Genomic DNA, 18,187 nt, shown 5'->3' with positions numbered 1-18,187 from the left:
TTATTACCATACTGTGGATAAAGATGGCTTGGAGGGGAAGACATATAATAACTATGCAGCCTGGCTGCTGCTTGTGCACTGTGAGAATGGACTCCTCAATTGATTTTGAAAATTGACATGGGTGTCAATCAATTCAGCAAAAAGTTTCCACTTGCACAGAAAGCAGCCAGGCTGTCAATGACTGGTACATGTCTCAAGGGGAGGATACTCCTAACTCATGTAGATTTAAATGTATGGGCTGTCAATGTCTGGTACATGTCTCAGGGGGAGGATACTCCTAACTCATGTAGATTTAAATGTATGGGCTGTCAATATACATGTACTGTCAACCTCAGCAAAGCTTGGATTCGGTTACACTTACCTTACTTTGTACAGATACCTAACTTCGCAAGCTTAATTAAGTAAGTAACTGTGCAATCTTACCTGAAGTTGCCCTTTTTTTCTAATGAATTCAAAAGGTAATGTTTTCAAAATGTTGATGTTATTTCAGGTAAAATATAAAAACACCCCCTACCAGAAGTATTATGAGCAACAAAAGTGACCCGGGCTTACCTCTCTGACGTCATCATAGCAGATAGGATGGTAAATCTGCAACAGTAAAATTCATAAGTAGGCAACACTTACAATATAAAATATATGGAAAACTATGAAATATATTGTATTCTACTCAACTTTATCAGTCTGCATGACATTGGGTTTTCATGAGAATCCCCTGTACTTCTTCATTTACAATAGGCTAAAATGTATGTAGTCAAGAAGCCTGCACAATATCTTAAAACACAGTGCCTCGGTAACCCACACCTCCAAGAATGTGTTCAAAGTCGATCAAACAGAATACGCTATCCAAGACTACAACGCAAAAAGGAGAAACAACGTTCTCAATTGGATGTACAACAAAACTGTCCCCTGACTGGATCAGACCTTTCCATCACAAGCGCAGTTTTTAATGACTGCTGCTGATTGCCGAGTGATAAGTGGAAATTTCGCATGCTTGTAATTTTTTGTTTGAGCGTAGCAGTTTTGGGCTTGTGTAGCAATTGCTGCAAAATCGTAGCATGCTACGCTGAAATCGTAGCAGTTGGCAGCTCTGTGTGTATATATATGCTTACCGTTACAGTGTGTCTTTCTTCACATTCAAAAGTTTATAACAATTATTACAAAGGGATAAATGTTTTGGGCGATGCCTCATCTTCCAACCTGTCCCTTATTGACACTCATGACATTATACATTACAGAGATTGAGAGAAATAGAAACAAGAAGGGCAAAGCCCATACGACTCACATGCTTGACCTTGACATGACCTTGACCTTCAGGGTCAAGGTCAAATAACTAAACCTAGCAATGACATCATACACTAAGAACTGCTTTACACATTTTTCCTACCAAAATACATGTGACCTTGACCCAAGGTCAAGGTCATCCAAGGTCATGCAACACAAAGCTGTTAATTCAAGACATAGGAAGTACAATGGTGCTTATTGGCTCTTTCTACCATGAGATATGGTCACTTTTAGTGGTTCACTACCTTATTTTGGTCACATTTCATAAGGGTCAAAGTGACCTTGACCGTGATCATATGTGACCAAATGTGCCCCACATAATTTTTAAGTTTGAAACAGTTATCTTCCATAGTTCAGGGTCAAGGTCACTTCAAAATATGTATACAATCCAACTTTGAAGAGCTCCTGTGACCTTGACCTTGAAGCAAGGTAAACCAAACTGGTATCAAAAGATGGGGCTTACTTTGCCCTATATATCATATATAGGTGAGGTATTCAATCTCAAAAACTTCAGAGAAAATGGGAAAAATGGGAAAAGTTGCTGTTTTTTAGACAACATTTATGGCCCCTGCGACCTTGACCTTGAAGCAAGGTCAAGATGCTATGTATGTTTTTTGGGGCCTTGTCATCATACACCATCTTGCCAAATTTGGTACTGATAGACTGAATAGTGTCCAAGAAATATCCAACGTTAAAGTTTTCCGGACGGACGACTCGGGTGAGTACATAGACTCACTTTTGCTTCGCATGTGAGTCAAAAAGAGACAGAGTGAGAGAAAGAGCAAGAGCACACAAGAGAGAGAGATGGCCGACCAAAGGCAGAAAGGCACATGCCAAAAAGTGAGCAGTATTTACCGCCTACAGACTAGAATCAAACATCTCACCTTGCCCACCACAGCCATAGCGTTCCTCAGGTGCCAGGCCTCCGCCTCGTCGTCAAAGTACTGCTCAAAGGGGTCACCGCAGATTGCACACAGCTGTAATCACACACACAAACCCTCTTCACTAAGCAAGTATTTGATTATGCGTTCACACATATGGTAACACCAAACAGGACTTCTCTGTTCTGAAGGACATCAGCAAAGTACTTTTGCATACAGTTATACAGACACACAAAAGAAACAAGAGGCGAAGCCTTCAAGGCTCACGTAAGAAATAGACAAACAGTAACACAAACTCAATCACTCCGTCACACATACACACCCACACACACAGTAAGCTTAGGTGACGACTGTGCAAGAAAGAGAGACACTAGATCTAGATCTGTCTGTGTCTGCATGTAGCCTACTTACAGGGACACGACTGCCAAATAGTCTCGGCCCGCTCAAAATAACAATGACCGAGACCACACACACCACGCGAGAGAGAAAGACTACAGGGAGGCATGCCGTCATGATGCATTAATTGACGTCAAACACTTTTGACCGTGACGTAATCTTATGCGAGCTTTATCCATAGTCTTGGATAACCACTCACACATAGACTCGGAAATGTTAAAGTTTCTACCACAGACATACACACACACGCACACACACACGCACAAACGCACGCACAGACAGACAAAGTTACGATCGCATAGGCTACACTTACGTGAGCCAAAAACCTCTCTTCACTCAGTAAAATAAATACATTTCCAGAGAGCTTTACTTGCATTGGTTTCCCCATCCCTTCTTATCCTTTGGTAATGGCCAAGTTGCCAATAAACCAAATAAACCAATAAACCATTGACTTTTGTAGTAAAATAGCTATACAAACACAAAACCTGTCTTTCCTATGTTATATTAGCTTAGTTCTTTTTCCTTCAGCTGTTCAAACACAGAACTGTTTACTAAGTGATATCAGCTCCAATCCACACAGCTGCACCAAATCATGCAAAACGACCACAACACCAGGAAACTCGGCCCCTTTCAGGACATTGACTGACCCACCACATCCCATGTATAAAAAACCCTGAACTTTCACTACATTCCAAACTTTTCACCCACAGATCAAAACTTGTTTTAAGACTGTGTGACCATCAAAAGTGACTGTACAAGTCGTTTCCTTCAACAGAGAGCATGAACGCTCTGTTCTCATAACAAACACCCTGTACATAAACTACAGCATCAGACAAGGGACTCACATCCTCCGTTTCATTGCCAGTGGCCTTGGGGTTCATGGTGGCCTCTACCCCCTCCGGTAGCTTGCCGAACGTCGACTGGTTGCCATCTCTGTTGGCCGCCATCTCCTCATCAAACACTGAGCTGTGGACTGCACACATATTCAGGAACACAACACATCAATGACTGCGTCTACAACTTGGGGATTCTCTTCCCTTTAGTCTTGGTCCAAAATACAGTAATGCAGTAATTTTAGTGCTCTGCTAATCAGTACAAAAGATAAATGTAAACTTGTCAACATAACAAAACATTCACTACAAATATTGATGAAATCACAGTACTAAATCTCTTGTCATCACATGAAGGCGGGAGATAAGCACACACACACAAACCCACAGACACACAAGGCCTGGCAATCCGAAAGCCTCCCCTCCACCAAATTCCTGAACTTTCCCCAGCCATTGAGATGCATTAACTATTATTCCAATCATTATGACATGTAACCCTTTTCCCTTGCAAATTGTTGAAAACATCAGTAACATACCAACATCTTTAACACTTTTCCAGTGTAAAATTTGATGGAAAAGAAAAAAACAATAAAATAAAATATATAAAACCTTCAATACTTACAATGTTCTTCAGATTCATCAATCTCCTGGAACATGATCCAGTCCTGCAACAAACAAATCCATTATTCACTAAATGTCATTTTGTTCTTCTTTTCTGCGATGATAACATGTGACTGAATGACATGTTTCCTACAAAAGCAGAGGCCCTTTTCAGTATAATCTTGGAAATTTTTTTTATTGAACATGTTTGAAATTTTGCACATGCTTACATGGGCACACACACACACACATACACAGGATATAACGACATGCCAGCATTGTATAAGAGAAAAGGTCTCCAACCTTTACAACTGTGTAAGAATGTCAGTGCTTTGAAATTAAAACCTTCTCTGCCTACCACAAAAAAGTTTGTTGATTTGATTTTGAATTTCTTTATTATGACTGCAAATTGCTCAAGTTGTCATTCTCATAGCCTCTTGTTGCCATGTTTCCAGTGAACAAGATTATTTACCCGACAATGGAGAAAAAAACAACATGATTAATCTATACTTCAGACTTTCCTACAATTCTTAACTATATTCTGGTGGGAGTCTGATTTTGTTCTCATTTTCTTGTTACTCTACAGCAGGCAGAGGGTGGTGTTGGGGAGACTTACATTGAGCTCAAAGTACCACTTGCGGTAGCTGGAGATCTTGGCGGCTTCCTTCTCACGCTTGTTGAGCCTGAAGTGCCAGTCGAGATGCTGGCGGTACTGCTCCATCTCCTCCATCAGAAAGCGACAGCCACACGATGTGCACTGGATGCCCTGGTACAAGTTGTGCACCACCCCGCTGTACTGCCTGCACAGTGCACAAAGTTTCAATCTTTCTGTGAGAAAGCCACCCCAATTTCCCAGCAATGGGATAACAAACAAGTCGCGTAAGGCGAAATAACAACATTTAGTCAAGCTGTCGAACTCACAGAATGAAACTGAACGCACTGCTTTTTTCACCAAAACCACATACTCGTAGTTTCGTCAGTCCACCGCTCGTGGCAAAGGCAGTGAAATCGACAAGCCATGCAAAATAATGCGGTAGTGGTCGCGCTGAGCAGGATAACACGCTTTTCTGTATGTCTATTCTTTTTAGCTTACTGAGTTTGTTTTTAATCCAAACATATCATATCTATATGTTTTTGGAATCAGGGACCGACAAGGAATAAGATGAAATTGTTTTTAAATCGATTACGGAAAATTAATTTTAATCATAATTTTCATATTTTTAATTTTCAGAGCTTGTTTGTAATCCAAATATAACATATGTATGTTTTTGGAATCAGAAAATGACGAAGAATAAGATGAAATTTTTTTTGATCGTTTAATAAAAAAATAATTTTAATTACAAGTTTCCGATTTTTAATGACCAAACTCATTCATTAGTTTGTAAGCCACCAAGCTGAAATGCAATACCAAAGTCCGGCCTTCGTCGAAGATTGCTTTGCCAAAATTTCAATCAATTTGATTGAAAAATGAGGGTGTGACAGTGCCGCCTCAACTTGTACAAAAAGCCGGATATGACGTCATCAAAGGTATTTATCGAAAAAAAGAAAAAAAACGTCCGGGGATATCATTCCCAGGAACTCTCATGTCAAATTTCATAAAGATCGGTCCAGTAGTTTAGTCTGAATCGCTCTACACACACACACGCACAGACAGACAGACAGACAGACACACACACACATACACCACGACCCTCGTCTCGATTCCCCCTCTATGTTAAAACATTTAGTCAAAACTTGACTAAATGTAAAAAGGAATGAATACCTTACTTCTTTTTACATTTTCCTTCCCTTTCTTCAATCCTGACTGACTAGTTTCACCAATGTCCTGTCACCCTACTTGTTCAAACTCACAGTAAACTTTAAAGACGCCTTCCTTCCCGACTATGAAGTCTATCATGTATCTTTCCTGGGATAAGAGCATCTTGCTTCCACTTACTCTTGACACAGGGTTTCATTTACTAGTGCGCCCTGCGCCACTGGCGCATTAAATCTGAAAATGTCCCATCACAATTCCCTTCAGAGGGTGCATTGAGATTACGTACCACTGCGCCACCAAATGTACAATTTACATCGGATTAAACACAAACACACACACACACATACAGAGATAACACGATATAGCGCCGAGATGGCACCATATTGCACCCTTTTGCATCTTTGGTCAAAACGCGTACAGGCCTCTTTGGCACTTCTTGCCTTCGACTATGTCCCATCGGAATTGGGTTGAGTGGGACAAATGTCCCATTGCCTTTTTCTCCCTGCTTGACACATACCAACCATCTACAGCCTGCATGATGCCTGTGCAGAGTGGGAATTGTAGCTGAATGAATTCTGCAGGTTGGTATAAGTCACAGTTATAAAATTAATTCAGCAAAACATTCCCACTCTGCACAGAGAACAGCCAGGTGGTCGATTTGCATTCGCTCCAAGCGGCAGAATAAACTTGATCAACAATGAACTGTTCAAAGGACATGATGGGAAGGGTGTGAAGGTAGTATGAGAGAAAAGGTCAAAGTCACTTACCTTCTGAGTTTGGTTGGCTGGAAATCAGACAGGTCTGGTGGACGCTCAAGAGCAATTTCTCTCTTCTGGACCTGCAAAATGCCAAACAGAACCCAAATGCATAAACAGCGCCTGTGCAGATGGTACATTGAGCCACTTTCTTTTTATTCTGGTGTTGATAAAATTTGAGTTTGTGGAACACACAGCAAAATTTGCCAAGAGCAGACTCATTCTAAGGAAGACTTTCATAGCTGATCAAACAATTACCACATTTTAGTATTTAACACAACCACTAATTACTCCCTGATTTTTGTTTCTTCATTTTCTTTTCATTCCGGCACTTGGCTTTAGTTTTAGGAGCCCTGGAAAAAAACACCCAAGAATCACTTATTGACTTAGCAATAAATTACTCTGTTTTATGTTGGACACCTGTTTTTCTTTTCTTATCATTTTAAAGTTGTTATGACTAAGATTTCTGTGCAAAATGATTAAGACAAACAAAAAGTAGCATAAAAAGATACCTTGGGTTTGGGAGGAGGGACAACAGGCGTCACTTCTTCAGGCGCTGCAACGACTTGAGGTTCTGGCTTGACTTCCACGCTGGGTGCGCTTGGAGCAGGCGCCGGTGGCGTCTCCTCCTTCTTGGTCGCGTTCCCGATAATTCCTGCCGCCAGCAACTTTTGCAGCAGGTCAGTGACACTGGCAGCTTCAGCTGGCGCAGCAGGGGTGGGGGCGGGGGCTGTAGCACTAGGGGTGGGGGCGGGGGCTGTAGCACTAGGGGCGGGGGCTGTAGCACTAGGGGTGGGGGCAGGGGCTGTAGCACTAGGGGTTCGGGTGGGCGTGGGGGCAGGGGCGGCGACAGGCGGGGATGCAGTGGCCTGCATGATGGGCATGCTGTTGGCAGAGATGGGCATGTTGTTGGCAGACATGGTCATGCTATTGGCAGACATGGGCATACTGTTGACAGACATGGGCATGTTGTTGGCAGACATGGGCATATTGTTGGCAGACATTGGCATACTGTTGGTAGACATAGGCATGCCAGGCATCACTGGACGCTGCATGGCAGGCGTTCCCACAAAGTGTTGTGAGGGCATGCCTGGGAAGCCTTGCTGAGGGCCCGGGCCTTGAGGCACTGCAACATACACACCTAACATGTACACTGTGAATATTCACCCATTCTTGTGTTATGGCAAAGTTTTAACATGAGTAATTTTTGTGAGACATAGAGAAAAGGAGAGATTCGTACTGTAAGTGTGAATCTTCATCCAATTTTTTATGACAGCAGTTGGACACATCAATGATCAATGGCATGCAGTGTAAAATATTTTCAAAGACATGTAAATATCATAAACTTCAAGGAGGGACACATTTATTCTTCCAACAAGAACATTTGTTAAATGTGATTACATTGAAAGGATTTGGGGAAGGGAGCAAGAGGACAGGGGGTTGAGAATAGCAACAAATCCTGAAACTTTTTCCCTCTGCTAAAGTGTACAACCAACCCACAACACAACAAGGCCCACAAAAACAAAGATAAAACAAGTCGCGTAAGGCGAAATTACTACATTTAGTCAAGCTGTGGAACTCACAGAATGAAACTGAACGTAGTCCGCCGCTAGTGCAAAAGGCTGTGAAAGTGACGAGCCTGTTTGGCGCGGTAGCGGTTGCGCTGTGCTTCATAGCACGCTTTACTGTACCTCTCTTCGTTTTAACTTTCTGAGCGTGTTTTTAATCCAAACATATCATATCTATATGTTTTTGGAATCAGGAACCGACAAGGAATAAGATGAAATAGTTTTTAAAACGATTTCGGAAATTTAATTTTAATCATAATTTTTATATTTTTAATTTTCAGAGCTTGTTTTTAATCTGAATATAACATATTTATCAGAACATGATGAAAAATAAAATAAAAGTAATTTTGGATCGTTTTATAAAAAAAAAATTTTAATTACAATTTTCAGATTTTTAATGGTAAGCCTCCATGCTGAAATGCAATACCGAAGTCCGGCCTTCGTCAAAGATTGCTTTACAAAAATTTCAATCAATTTGATTGAAAATTGAGGGTGTGACAGTGCCGCCTCAACTTTTACAAAAAGCCGGATATGACGTCATAAAATCAGACCTGGGAACCCCTGTTTTGCACTGAGTATTCTCAAACAAACTTGGTGTATTTCCAGAAAAGTGAGCATACTCCATGATTCAAACATACTTCACACACGTCCGTCGCACCGTTAATTAAGTTTACAAATACATTTAAAACAAATGCTTCTTTCAATGTTTTCTGACAAAAAAATGTAATTACGTGTCAAAATAATGGATTGGCTTTGGGATGCGCTTTTGAAGAAAAGAAGTCTTGGAATTTTTCTCGTCGTATTTTTTTCCCACTGAACGTACAGATCGTATTCTAGACAATCATGCGTACAAAATACGGCGAAATCGTATGGGTTCCCAGGTCTGTAAAATACATTTATCGAAAAAATGAAAATAACGTCTGGGGATATCATACCCAGGAATTCTCATGAAAAATGTCATGCAGATCGGTCCAGTAGTTTACTCTGAATCGCTCTACACACACACACGCACAGACAGACAGACACACACATACACCACGACCCTCATCTCGATTCCCCCTCTATGTTAAAACATTTAGTCAAAACTTGACTAAATGTAAAAAGCAACTCACTTGGGCCGGGTCCCATCATGCGCTGCAGGCCCTGCATGACGAGAGGGTTGTTTATGGACCCAGGGAACATCATGTTCATCTGCATCATGTTAGCCAGCATTATGGGGTTCAAACCTCCCTGGGGGCCAGGACCCATCATCATAGGCCCACGCACCATCGGCCCGCCCATCCTCATCCCTGCCTGCATCATGCCTGGGGGCATGCCATGCATGTTTGGCATGCCTGGTTGATTTTGCTGTGGCATGTTCGGCTGTGGCATGCCTGGTTGTGGCATGCCTGGTTGATTTTGCTGTGGCATGTTCGGCTGTGGCATGCCTGGTTGTGGCATGCCTGGTCGTGGCATGCCTGGCCGTGGCATGCCTTGCTGGTTTGGCTGTGGCATGCCTGGCTGTGGCATGCCTGGCTGTGGCATGTTTGCTTGATTCTTTTGAAGCATGTTCTGCTGTGGCATTTCTGGCTGGTTCTGTTGTGGTATGCCTGGCCGAGGTTGCTGGGCCATAGCTGTTGGAGGCTGAGGGCCGGCTGGTTCAGTTTTCACTTCTACCATTGCTTTCACTGCCGGCTTCGTCTCCATTTCTGCTTCTGCCGACTTGACGTCTGAAGCGGCGACAGGCTCTGTCTTGACAACTGGCAGCTCTGTGTTGGGCGCTGCTTTCCCATCAGCGGCAGGACTGGTGACGGAGGGCTTGGCGCCCGGGGTCAGTACAGGAGGAGGCAGGGGAGGCTGAGGCATACGAGGTACCTGTCCCGGCTGAGCTTGACCCAGCAAGCTCGGAAGGTCGGACTCATCCATTCCCTGCGTAATTTCAGACAGGATTTTGACCCTGGGAATTGGCGGTTCCAGGCGAATGGAATGAATGCGGTTGCCTATGGCGATGTTCTTTGGCACGTTGTTGAACTTCACTTCGAACCACTTGCCGTCGATGATGATTTCATGCGCTGGGCCACCAAAGGCCAAGAAATGAGGCCTATTTCCTATCCTGGCTTTCACTGCACTGTCCAGAGGCACAAGATACGCCGTATCATCAATGATCATTTTGCGGGGTCCTCCTTCAAAGCGGATGCCGTGGGGCTTGCCGTTGTAGATGATGAGAGGAATCTTGCGGTCCAGCTTCAGCTCACACGACTGCTGGTCGATGAGAATGTTTCGAGCAGGAGCCTCAAAGGCGATTTCATGCTTGATGTCATTGAGCATTAGAGGACGGGGTGGTCCCCCTAAGACGCCTTTTTCCAGTCGGTCCACCAGAATCATTTTGTCCCGTCCATCGATCTGGAATCCAAAAAGTGTGCCGTCGAAGGTCATGGTGAAGGGCGGGGCATCGAGACGCACACGGTGCTGCTGTCCGTCAATCCAGAGGGTAAGGGGAGGGCCATGGTAGAACAGCTCCACCATGCGGTGACCCAGGTCAACATCCTTCTTGGGTTCGCCAAACTTGTATACAATCTTGCCGTCCAGACGTATTCCACGCTCGTTAGGGTCAGGATACACCTCACATACTCTGCCGTAAGCCCTGATGTTACGCTGCAATCCCATCTTGACCTCGTAGGGCTTGCCATCGATGACCACCTCCTCCATCACCTCCTTCTCCAACAGACCTCGCATGCAGGACCAACGGGGGTCGTCCATGGGGCTGCCCGGGATAATCTTGGGCTCCTCAACCTTCACTGGCCTTGCTACGTTTGGCGTAGGTCCACGGGGCCCGAAGGGTCGTGGTCCCGCCATTCTGGGCCCTGGGCCACCTGGACGAGGTCCCTCTATTCTGGGTCTGGGTCCATCCATCCTGGGTCTGGGAGCACGAGGAGGTGCTGGGCCATTGTAAGGTCGACCCTCTGCGACTGGGGGCTTAGGAGGTACTCTGGGTCCCTCAAAGTCCCTGGGTGACCGGGGGCCGTCAAAGTTTCTTGGAGGTCCTCTGGGTCCCCGGGGCGGTCCTCGCTCATCAAAGTCTTTCGGCGGACCTTCAAAGTCTCTTGGCGGACCCCTGGCATCATAGTCCTCAGACTGATCGTAGTCTTCCGTTGGGCCTGCCTCATCCCTGCTTCTAGGGGGACCTCTGGGTGGTCCTCTGGGGTGGCCCCGAGGTGGTCCCCTTGGCGGACCTCGTGGGTCATATTCCTCTGGTGGGCCTCTGTCATCAAAGTCTGGGTGAGGTCCTCTGTCATCAAAGTCTGGGTGAGGTCCTCTGTCATCAAAGTCCCTCGGCCCTCGATTGCGGTCCAAGTCTCTAGGTGGACCCCTATGACCAAAACCTCGTGGTGGACCTCTGCGGTCAAAGTCTCTGGGAGGGCCTCTGGAATCAAAGTCTCTGGGTGGGCCCCTTTCATCATAGTCCATGTCCTTGCCACCCTTCCAGTGGTGATCTCGTTCGTCATAATCTTCAGGAGGCCTTCTGTCAGTGGAACCAGGGACATCTGCATCCAGTGGCACACCAGGGGCCAGGCCCAAGAGCGGGCGTTTTGGGGGGCCACCTCCAGGAGCGTCAAAGAGAGGTCGACCATCACGGCTGTCAAAGTCCCTGGGCCCCTCACTCCTGGGGTAGCCTCGCCTGGGTCCAGGTCTGGGGCCTTCCCGCCCCTCAAAGTCTTGTCGAGGCCCGTGATGAACGTCTAAGTCTCTCCTGGGGCTGCCTCTGGCGTCAAAGTCTGCCCTGGGACTGCCACAAATATCAAAATCAGCCCGTGGGCTGGCAAAGTGGCCACCCTCTTCCCCTCTGCCGTGCCTGCGAAAGTCAATGTCGCCTTCCCGCCGTAAGTCTCTGTCGTCGTCACTCCCAGGGTATCTGCGCTCAGGTCCCGCCCTCCTAAGGTCAACATCGCCCGGATGGCCCGAGGGTCTGTGCCTATAGTGAGGATCTCCCCGAGCATGTCTGAAGTCCTCTTCAGAGTCAGGCCCCCGTCGAGTGCGACGCTGGAGGTCGTAGACCTGGCCCAACTGTCGCAGCAGGTTTTGGTGCTCGTCGTGGGACATGCGGCCGGCCTTCACCTCCTGCTCTGCCTTTATGATGATATCCGCCTGGTTCTCCAGGGCCAGCGCCTGGGGGATGTCCTTCTCATCCTCTCCGGCCTCCTGGGGTGGGGGTAGCAGGCCGGGCCTCACTGGTCCCTTCTTGCGGAAGTCCACGTCCTGCAGCCCCCTGTCAAAGTTCTCATGTCGCGGCCCGCTCACACCTGCAGCTGCCAGGGAGGCTCGGCGCACTTCATCTGCAACAACAGAGGCACGGCGAACTTCGTCCACGGATTTCCGACGCTCTCTCTCCAGGGCAAAATCGTCTGGGTGGCTGTCTTTGAACTTGGACCAGCCTTGCTGAGCAGGACTCTGGTGGACTCTCAGAGACCCTGGGCTCATGGGCACCTTCTGCTGGCGATAGTCAACATCCTCTCCACTGAAAATGTTGCTGCAAGAGGAAAAGTCAGTTTAAGAAATTTCATTAATGTAGATTTAGTTTCTCCTTGTTTCAGTACTTTCCTGATTTGCAATTTTATTCCCCATGTCACAAACACTAATCTCTCATCAAGTAATAGGGGCAGTGGTACGGAAGGGTATAATAGCCTAGCCCTTCAAGAGTAACATGTTTTTGTTTTAATGTTTGTAATTCGGGTCTGCATGAATGCTAGTTTGTAATCTATTTGTTAAATTCCACGAACAATTCTAGAAGTTTTAAAATATATAATTTCTTTGACCAATTTTAGTGCAAATTGGAGGTAGAATCCTCAGTGTGCAATTCTGTTGCCGAAGCAAACATTTACACCTGTTAGTGTTCAGGGTGCTCAACAAAAATCTTTCTCATGGTTAGGCCTGACACTTCAAATATCTGGTCTGCCTTGAAATCATACATTTTATTGTTAAAAAAATAAAAATAAAATTCTTACATTTTTAAAAGCCATGTTGCAGTACAGCGCAGCAGGCATAGTGCTAAAAACGTCATCCTAAATATTATGAGGGTTTTCCAGATACCGATACCTTTATTTAAAGTATTTGTGGCATCAATCTTTTCATTAGTATATCAAACTGTAAAATATCAAATAAATATCAGCACAGACATGAAAATATTGTGCCTTACACACACACATACATGTACTTGAATATATGACATTGAAGGAACGTCGAACACACAGACAGACAGACATACCCCAAGTCCTCTTTGGAGTCTGTGTCCATGGCAGATGTCTCGAGCAGTGAAGTGTCAGCAGACTCTTCAGACGCAGAAAGACGTGGCTTCTTGGACTGAGGAGTGCTGAAATCAACGTCGTTGGGGGTGGGCCGCTTGAGGAGCGCCCGTTCATCTACGTCCTGTATTTCCGACACTGTGGTGTTAGAACTCTCCTCGCGAGCTGTGGAGATCGCGGTGTCGCTCTGGGAAGTGGAGGGGGTGGCTGCTGGGGTTTCCTCCTCCTTCCTCTCCTTGTCATCCTCCTTCCCCTTCTTGTCCAATTTGCCAGGGGAGTGGGAACGCGAGCGAGTAGCCGACCTGGAGTGAGTAGGCGAGTAGCGGCGATAGTGGCGCCCTCTAAGGCGACGGCCGCGCCCTCTAAAGGAGGTACCTCTGCGTGGGGGAGATCTGCGACGCTCATCTCGTCTGCTGTGGTAGTCTTTGTCCTTACCGTGGTAGTCCTTTTCTTTGCTGAGGCGCCGCTCATTGCTGCTTCGAGACCGTTCATCACCTGACCGCGACCGGTCAGAGTCCTTGGAATCGCGTCGCTCGGGGGAGACGGGGGATCGGTGTGTCCGGCTGCTGCTGGGCTTTTTTTCATGGCTGGAACTGCTGCGACTGCTTTTTTCTTTGTCAGATTTGTTTGCATTCTTCTCTCCACTTACCCTCCTGTCTTTGGGCTTATCCTTACCATCATCCCTGTCACTCTCCGATTTGCGCTTCGATTTGGGGCTGGGGGAGGTAGACGGTTCCTTCTTCTTCTTTACGATTACGGGCATAGTCTTCTTGGCTGCAATCTGGATCTTCTGTGAGGGTGTAGGAGGCTCCGTGATCTCCACCGTGTTGATCTTGAACTTGGTGGGGGCAGCGATCTTCTCTTCTTGAGGCTCAACTGGCTTGGGTTCTTTTTTCTTCACAGTTTTTTTTGGTTGCTTGCTTTGCTTTGCGTTGGTTTTCTGCTTGGCAGAAGCGGATGAGGAGGGGGCTTTTGGGAGAGGAATGTTGTCCAGTGGGGGCACCTCCTGCCTAGCTGTAACGATCGGGGCTGACACAACAGGTGCAGCAGAGTCAGTCTGGTACTCAACAATGGTGGTGGGCAAGGAGGATGGAACTTTGCCCGCAGTACTGCCTGGCCAGTTTGTCAAGGGAGGTACGCTCATCGAGGGCACTGCAGTGCTGGCAGCAGGAACCGGCAGCTGAACAGGGGCGGTGGTTGCTGGCTGAGGCTGGTACACAGGTGGCCTGCTGGCTGGTACGGCCGGCTTGCTTGTTGCTGCATGCATTCTGCTGACTGCTGTCTGCATCCTGCTCGAGGGTGTGGGAGTTCTGCTTGGCTGCGTGCGCTCTATGACCGACTGCAGGTTATCAGGGGGCAGCGGGAGAGAAATGGGGGACGGAGTGGGAGCAGACTGAACCGGTGCCGGCTGGTTTCTGCGGCGAGGGTCTCTGTTGGCCACGCTGGTTGCCAGGCGGGGGTCTCGTGCCAGGCGAGGGTCCCGGGGCTTGGCAGGCACACTGGCTGTAGGCTGGGAGGCGCTGGAGTGTGGAGGGGGCAGGAAGGCCAAGTCCGTGGCTGTGGACACTACTTTTTCCTTGCCCACACGGTCATATAGCGCAGACACGCGGTCCTGTTGCTTCTGCTCTAGCTGCACAGAATTAGGCACACTGTTACTGTGGGCCTAATGCAACAAACAAGGAAGCCATTAACATGTGCACTGCTTGCATTATGGTGTCAAAATGCACAGCTTTGATGAACTGTACCCCTAAATGTAGTGACAAAGAATCATATTTATTTTTATTTAAAATTAAGATGATGGAAATGTCAGTTTCAGCAATGCGGTTTTGATACAAAAATTGTCATATATGGTCAAGGCCATGGAGGTGGCTCGAGTGCAGAAATCACCAGCTGACAATTTTTGACTGCCATTCTAAGGTTGAAGATAAAGAATTAATGAAATCAAACTGTTGTCACTTGTTCTTATATAATCAAAGCTTCGTGTGATGACATAAAATGAGTTAAACTTGCTTTCTGTCATTAAAATTTTTTTTTTTTTCTAATGAAAAATCAACGATTGTGGTGGAAAAAAACTGTGACAGACATTCCTGTGTGTCACTTCAGACGGCATTTTTCACCATAAAAAAAAAGAATCAAGAGTCAATGTATTGATTTCCAATTCTTAAAACGTTATCAATTCCCATTGACGTTACGTGCGTGTCAAATATTTGTTCGTTTCTTGTTTATATAGAGCGTCATCAATCGTGCTCAAACGCAACGCATGATGTCATGTTTGGGTGATAGCGATCGATGTTATGTTTTAGTTCTTGGATTAATCAGCAAGCGAACATTTTAAACTCTGATGCAGCAAGAAATTTACATTGATTTTGCGGAAGCGATATGGTGTCAACAAACCGTTGCGTTTGGACACGAAAAAAAGAACAATTAATGTGTATTTTTCACTCCATTTTTCGGAGATTAATCCGGCATGGAAGTGAAAACCACTCCAATTTAGAATACTGCGCCATTTGAAGACAAAGCGCGCGATGGACGCCGAGGATAGGCCGAAAACTAAGGTTTTTATTTTGGCGTCATTTGTTGCGTTTTTGCAAATCCAGCGAAATTATAGATAGAATATGAAGTAATGACCACATTAGGCTTTCGAGTGCTGAGTTCTGTTTCTCTGATAAAACTAGAGATCCTGTCTGAATAGTTGTGCTTTCATCAACACTTTCCTACGTTCCTACATTTGTCAATTTTTGCTTTGTCATGTGCATTCATGCCGATCATGTGGTGTCACTGTTGCGTTTTTGGTTTGATAGAGCTAAGGACGTTTTCAACCATCAATGATGCATCCCTTCATGAAATCACTTTGTGAAGTACCCCTAAAAGTCATTTACTGCGATTTACAAGATACGTGGTTGATATTATGGGATGCAGGAGATCAAACGCAACTTTACACCGAGTCCGAGGTCATCAGCGTTATGATTAAACTCGTTCAACTAAATGTCTTCAAACATACACTAATTTTTGTGGCAGATTGAATACTAGGAATTAACATCATCATTGGGTCTGAACTTGTAGACCCTTATTGTGTCTGATCGCCGAGTGCTAGTTTTATGTCCAAACATAACTTGACGCTATGCACAGTCGATCTCTGCTGCCACAGCTGGTGTAATGTTAGGTTTGGGCACTCGGTTTTTTACTTATTTTATTTTTGGTAAAGAAAAATAGATGTAGAATTTAATATTGATATTATCTGTTTCAATGCAGCCCAGCACAACAAAAATATAATCTGTAGGAAAAATGCATTATACAATTTCACCATAATCTGTTTGAACATAACTTGACGCCGGTTCTGAGACACCCCTCGGTGTAATGTTAAGTTTGGATAGGTTATTTTTGTTATTCTAGATCATCAAAATCTTTTTGCATGTCCGGACCAAGCATGCATAGTTTTTTTTTCTTCTAGTTAGTGTTTTTTTGTTTTTTTGTACTTGTGGTTGGGAATTCATGTCCAACATAACATGACACCAACGCATGAATGTCAGGGTATGTCATGTTATGTTTGGGCAACATTTTGTGACTTTTTCCGTTTTTATAGTTTCTTAGTCTATTTTTATCTAGCTTTCCTTTTTATCTAGCATTTTGTACAGGTAAATGTAGACTATACATTTTTTTCCTTTTAATTGGTTTGAACATGGTCTTAAGTTATGTTTGGGCATTTTTCCATGGTACAAAAACTGTTTCTAAGGTTGCCCCTCACCTATTCAGTGAACTTAGCTCTGTAGCAGCCTTATATGTGCACACAATGGCATCTGAATTGGATGGCTTACTTACACCCATAGTTCCAGAGGATGTAATTTTATCTTTTGTTACAGTGTCATGTTATGTTTCATGGCGTCATGTTATGCTCAAACAGCAAATTTTCTGTGCAAACATAAAAGATTAAGTTTACACATCAGATTATTTGGTGGCTAATAATTACCTACCATCACTGCATGTAGATAGCTGTACTCCTGTTCTTTTATTATGTTTGGTTTTGCCACTTTAGCCTGATAAAGACTGTGTCACGGCGTCATGTTATGTTTCATGGCGTCAAGTTATGTTTAAGTGTTTTAATTTCAGAATAACTTTTTCTAAGGTTGTGACTTGGCTATGCCGTTAACTGTGCAATGTAGCTACCAACGCTATCCACACAATGGCTTCTGAATTTGATATTTTATTTGCATCTATAGCTCCAGATGATGTAAGTTTATCTTTTGTCACGGCGTCATATTATGTTCCAGCATGGCTACTTTTTCTTTTTTCCCTCTCATTTAAAGACAAGGTAACACATCCACTTTTTTTTTTTTTTGCCAAAGGAAATAATGTATGTAACAATGTTTTATTATTATTTAATGCCAAAATGATTGATTTGGGCATGTTCTTGATTTAATTTTTGGCATTTTCAGGTATTACGCAGCATCCAGTGAAGGATGGCTCTATTATTGATTTAATTTGATGATTATAATTAGTATTTTCATTTCGATATTTTGGAGACACACAAACATTATCTCTGTTTTCTGTTTTGGACTTAGTATTGATGGTATTTTGTCTTTGAACTCCATGCTGCATTTTGACTTAGTGTTTTGGTGTCATGCTATGTTTAAGCAATTTCAAGCTCAGGTATTTGACCCAAATAGAGATTCTTACCTGCTTATCTTGTTTGTATTGATGGATGTGTGGTCTAGCAATAAAGAAACACCACCAACATTCCTTTTTGTTTGTTCTTGGATCATTAAATTGTCTGAATCTGAAATTGTGATGGCGTCATGTTATGTTTGAACAGTGATATTATTTTTGTAAATACATCTAAACGA

At 44.6% G+C, this 18,187-nt stretch overlaps 1 protein-coding gene across 1 annotated transcript in view; it reads right to left on the bottom strand.

The window, feature by feature from the left end:
* Positions 1 to 18,187, bottom strand: part of LOC138968037 (uncharacterized) — a 31,438-nt gene that overhangs the window by 2,999 nt on the left and 10,252 nt on the right. The window contains exons 5-13 of the mRNA XM_070340599.1: positions 13,310 to 14,976; positions 9,180 to 12,574; positions 7,012 to 7,625; positions 6,512 to 6,582; positions 4,605 to 4,788; positions 4,011 to 4,053; positions 3,404 to 3,531; positions 2,166 to 2,258; positions 553 to 588 (exon numbers count right to left, since the gene is read on the bottom strand). Of these exons, the coding sequence (XP_070196700.1) occupies positions 553 to 588; positions 2,166 to 2,258; positions 3,404 to 3,531; positions 4,011 to 4,053; positions 4,605 to 4,788; positions 6,512 to 6,582; positions 7,012 to 7,625; positions 9,180 to 12,574; positions 13,310 to 14,976 (6,231 nt within the window). The remainder of the gene's footprint in view (positions 1 to 552; positions 589 to 2,165; positions 2,259 to 3,403; positions 3,532 to 4,010; positions 4,054 to 4,604; positions 4,789 to 6,511; positions 6,583 to 7,011; positions 7,626 to 9,179; positions 12,575 to 13,309; positions 14,977 to 18,187) is intronic.

The sequence above is a fragment of the Littorina saxatilis genome, linkage group LG6 (genome assembly GCF_037325665.1).
Source record: "Littorina saxatilis isolate snail1 linkage group LG6, US_GU_Lsax_2.0, whole genome shotgun sequence".
Lineage (NCBI taxonomy): Eukaryota > Metazoa > Mollusca > Gastropoda > Littorinimorpha > Littorinidae > Littorina > Littorina saxatilis.
This window is presented reverse-complemented; position numbering and strand designations above follow the sequence as displayed.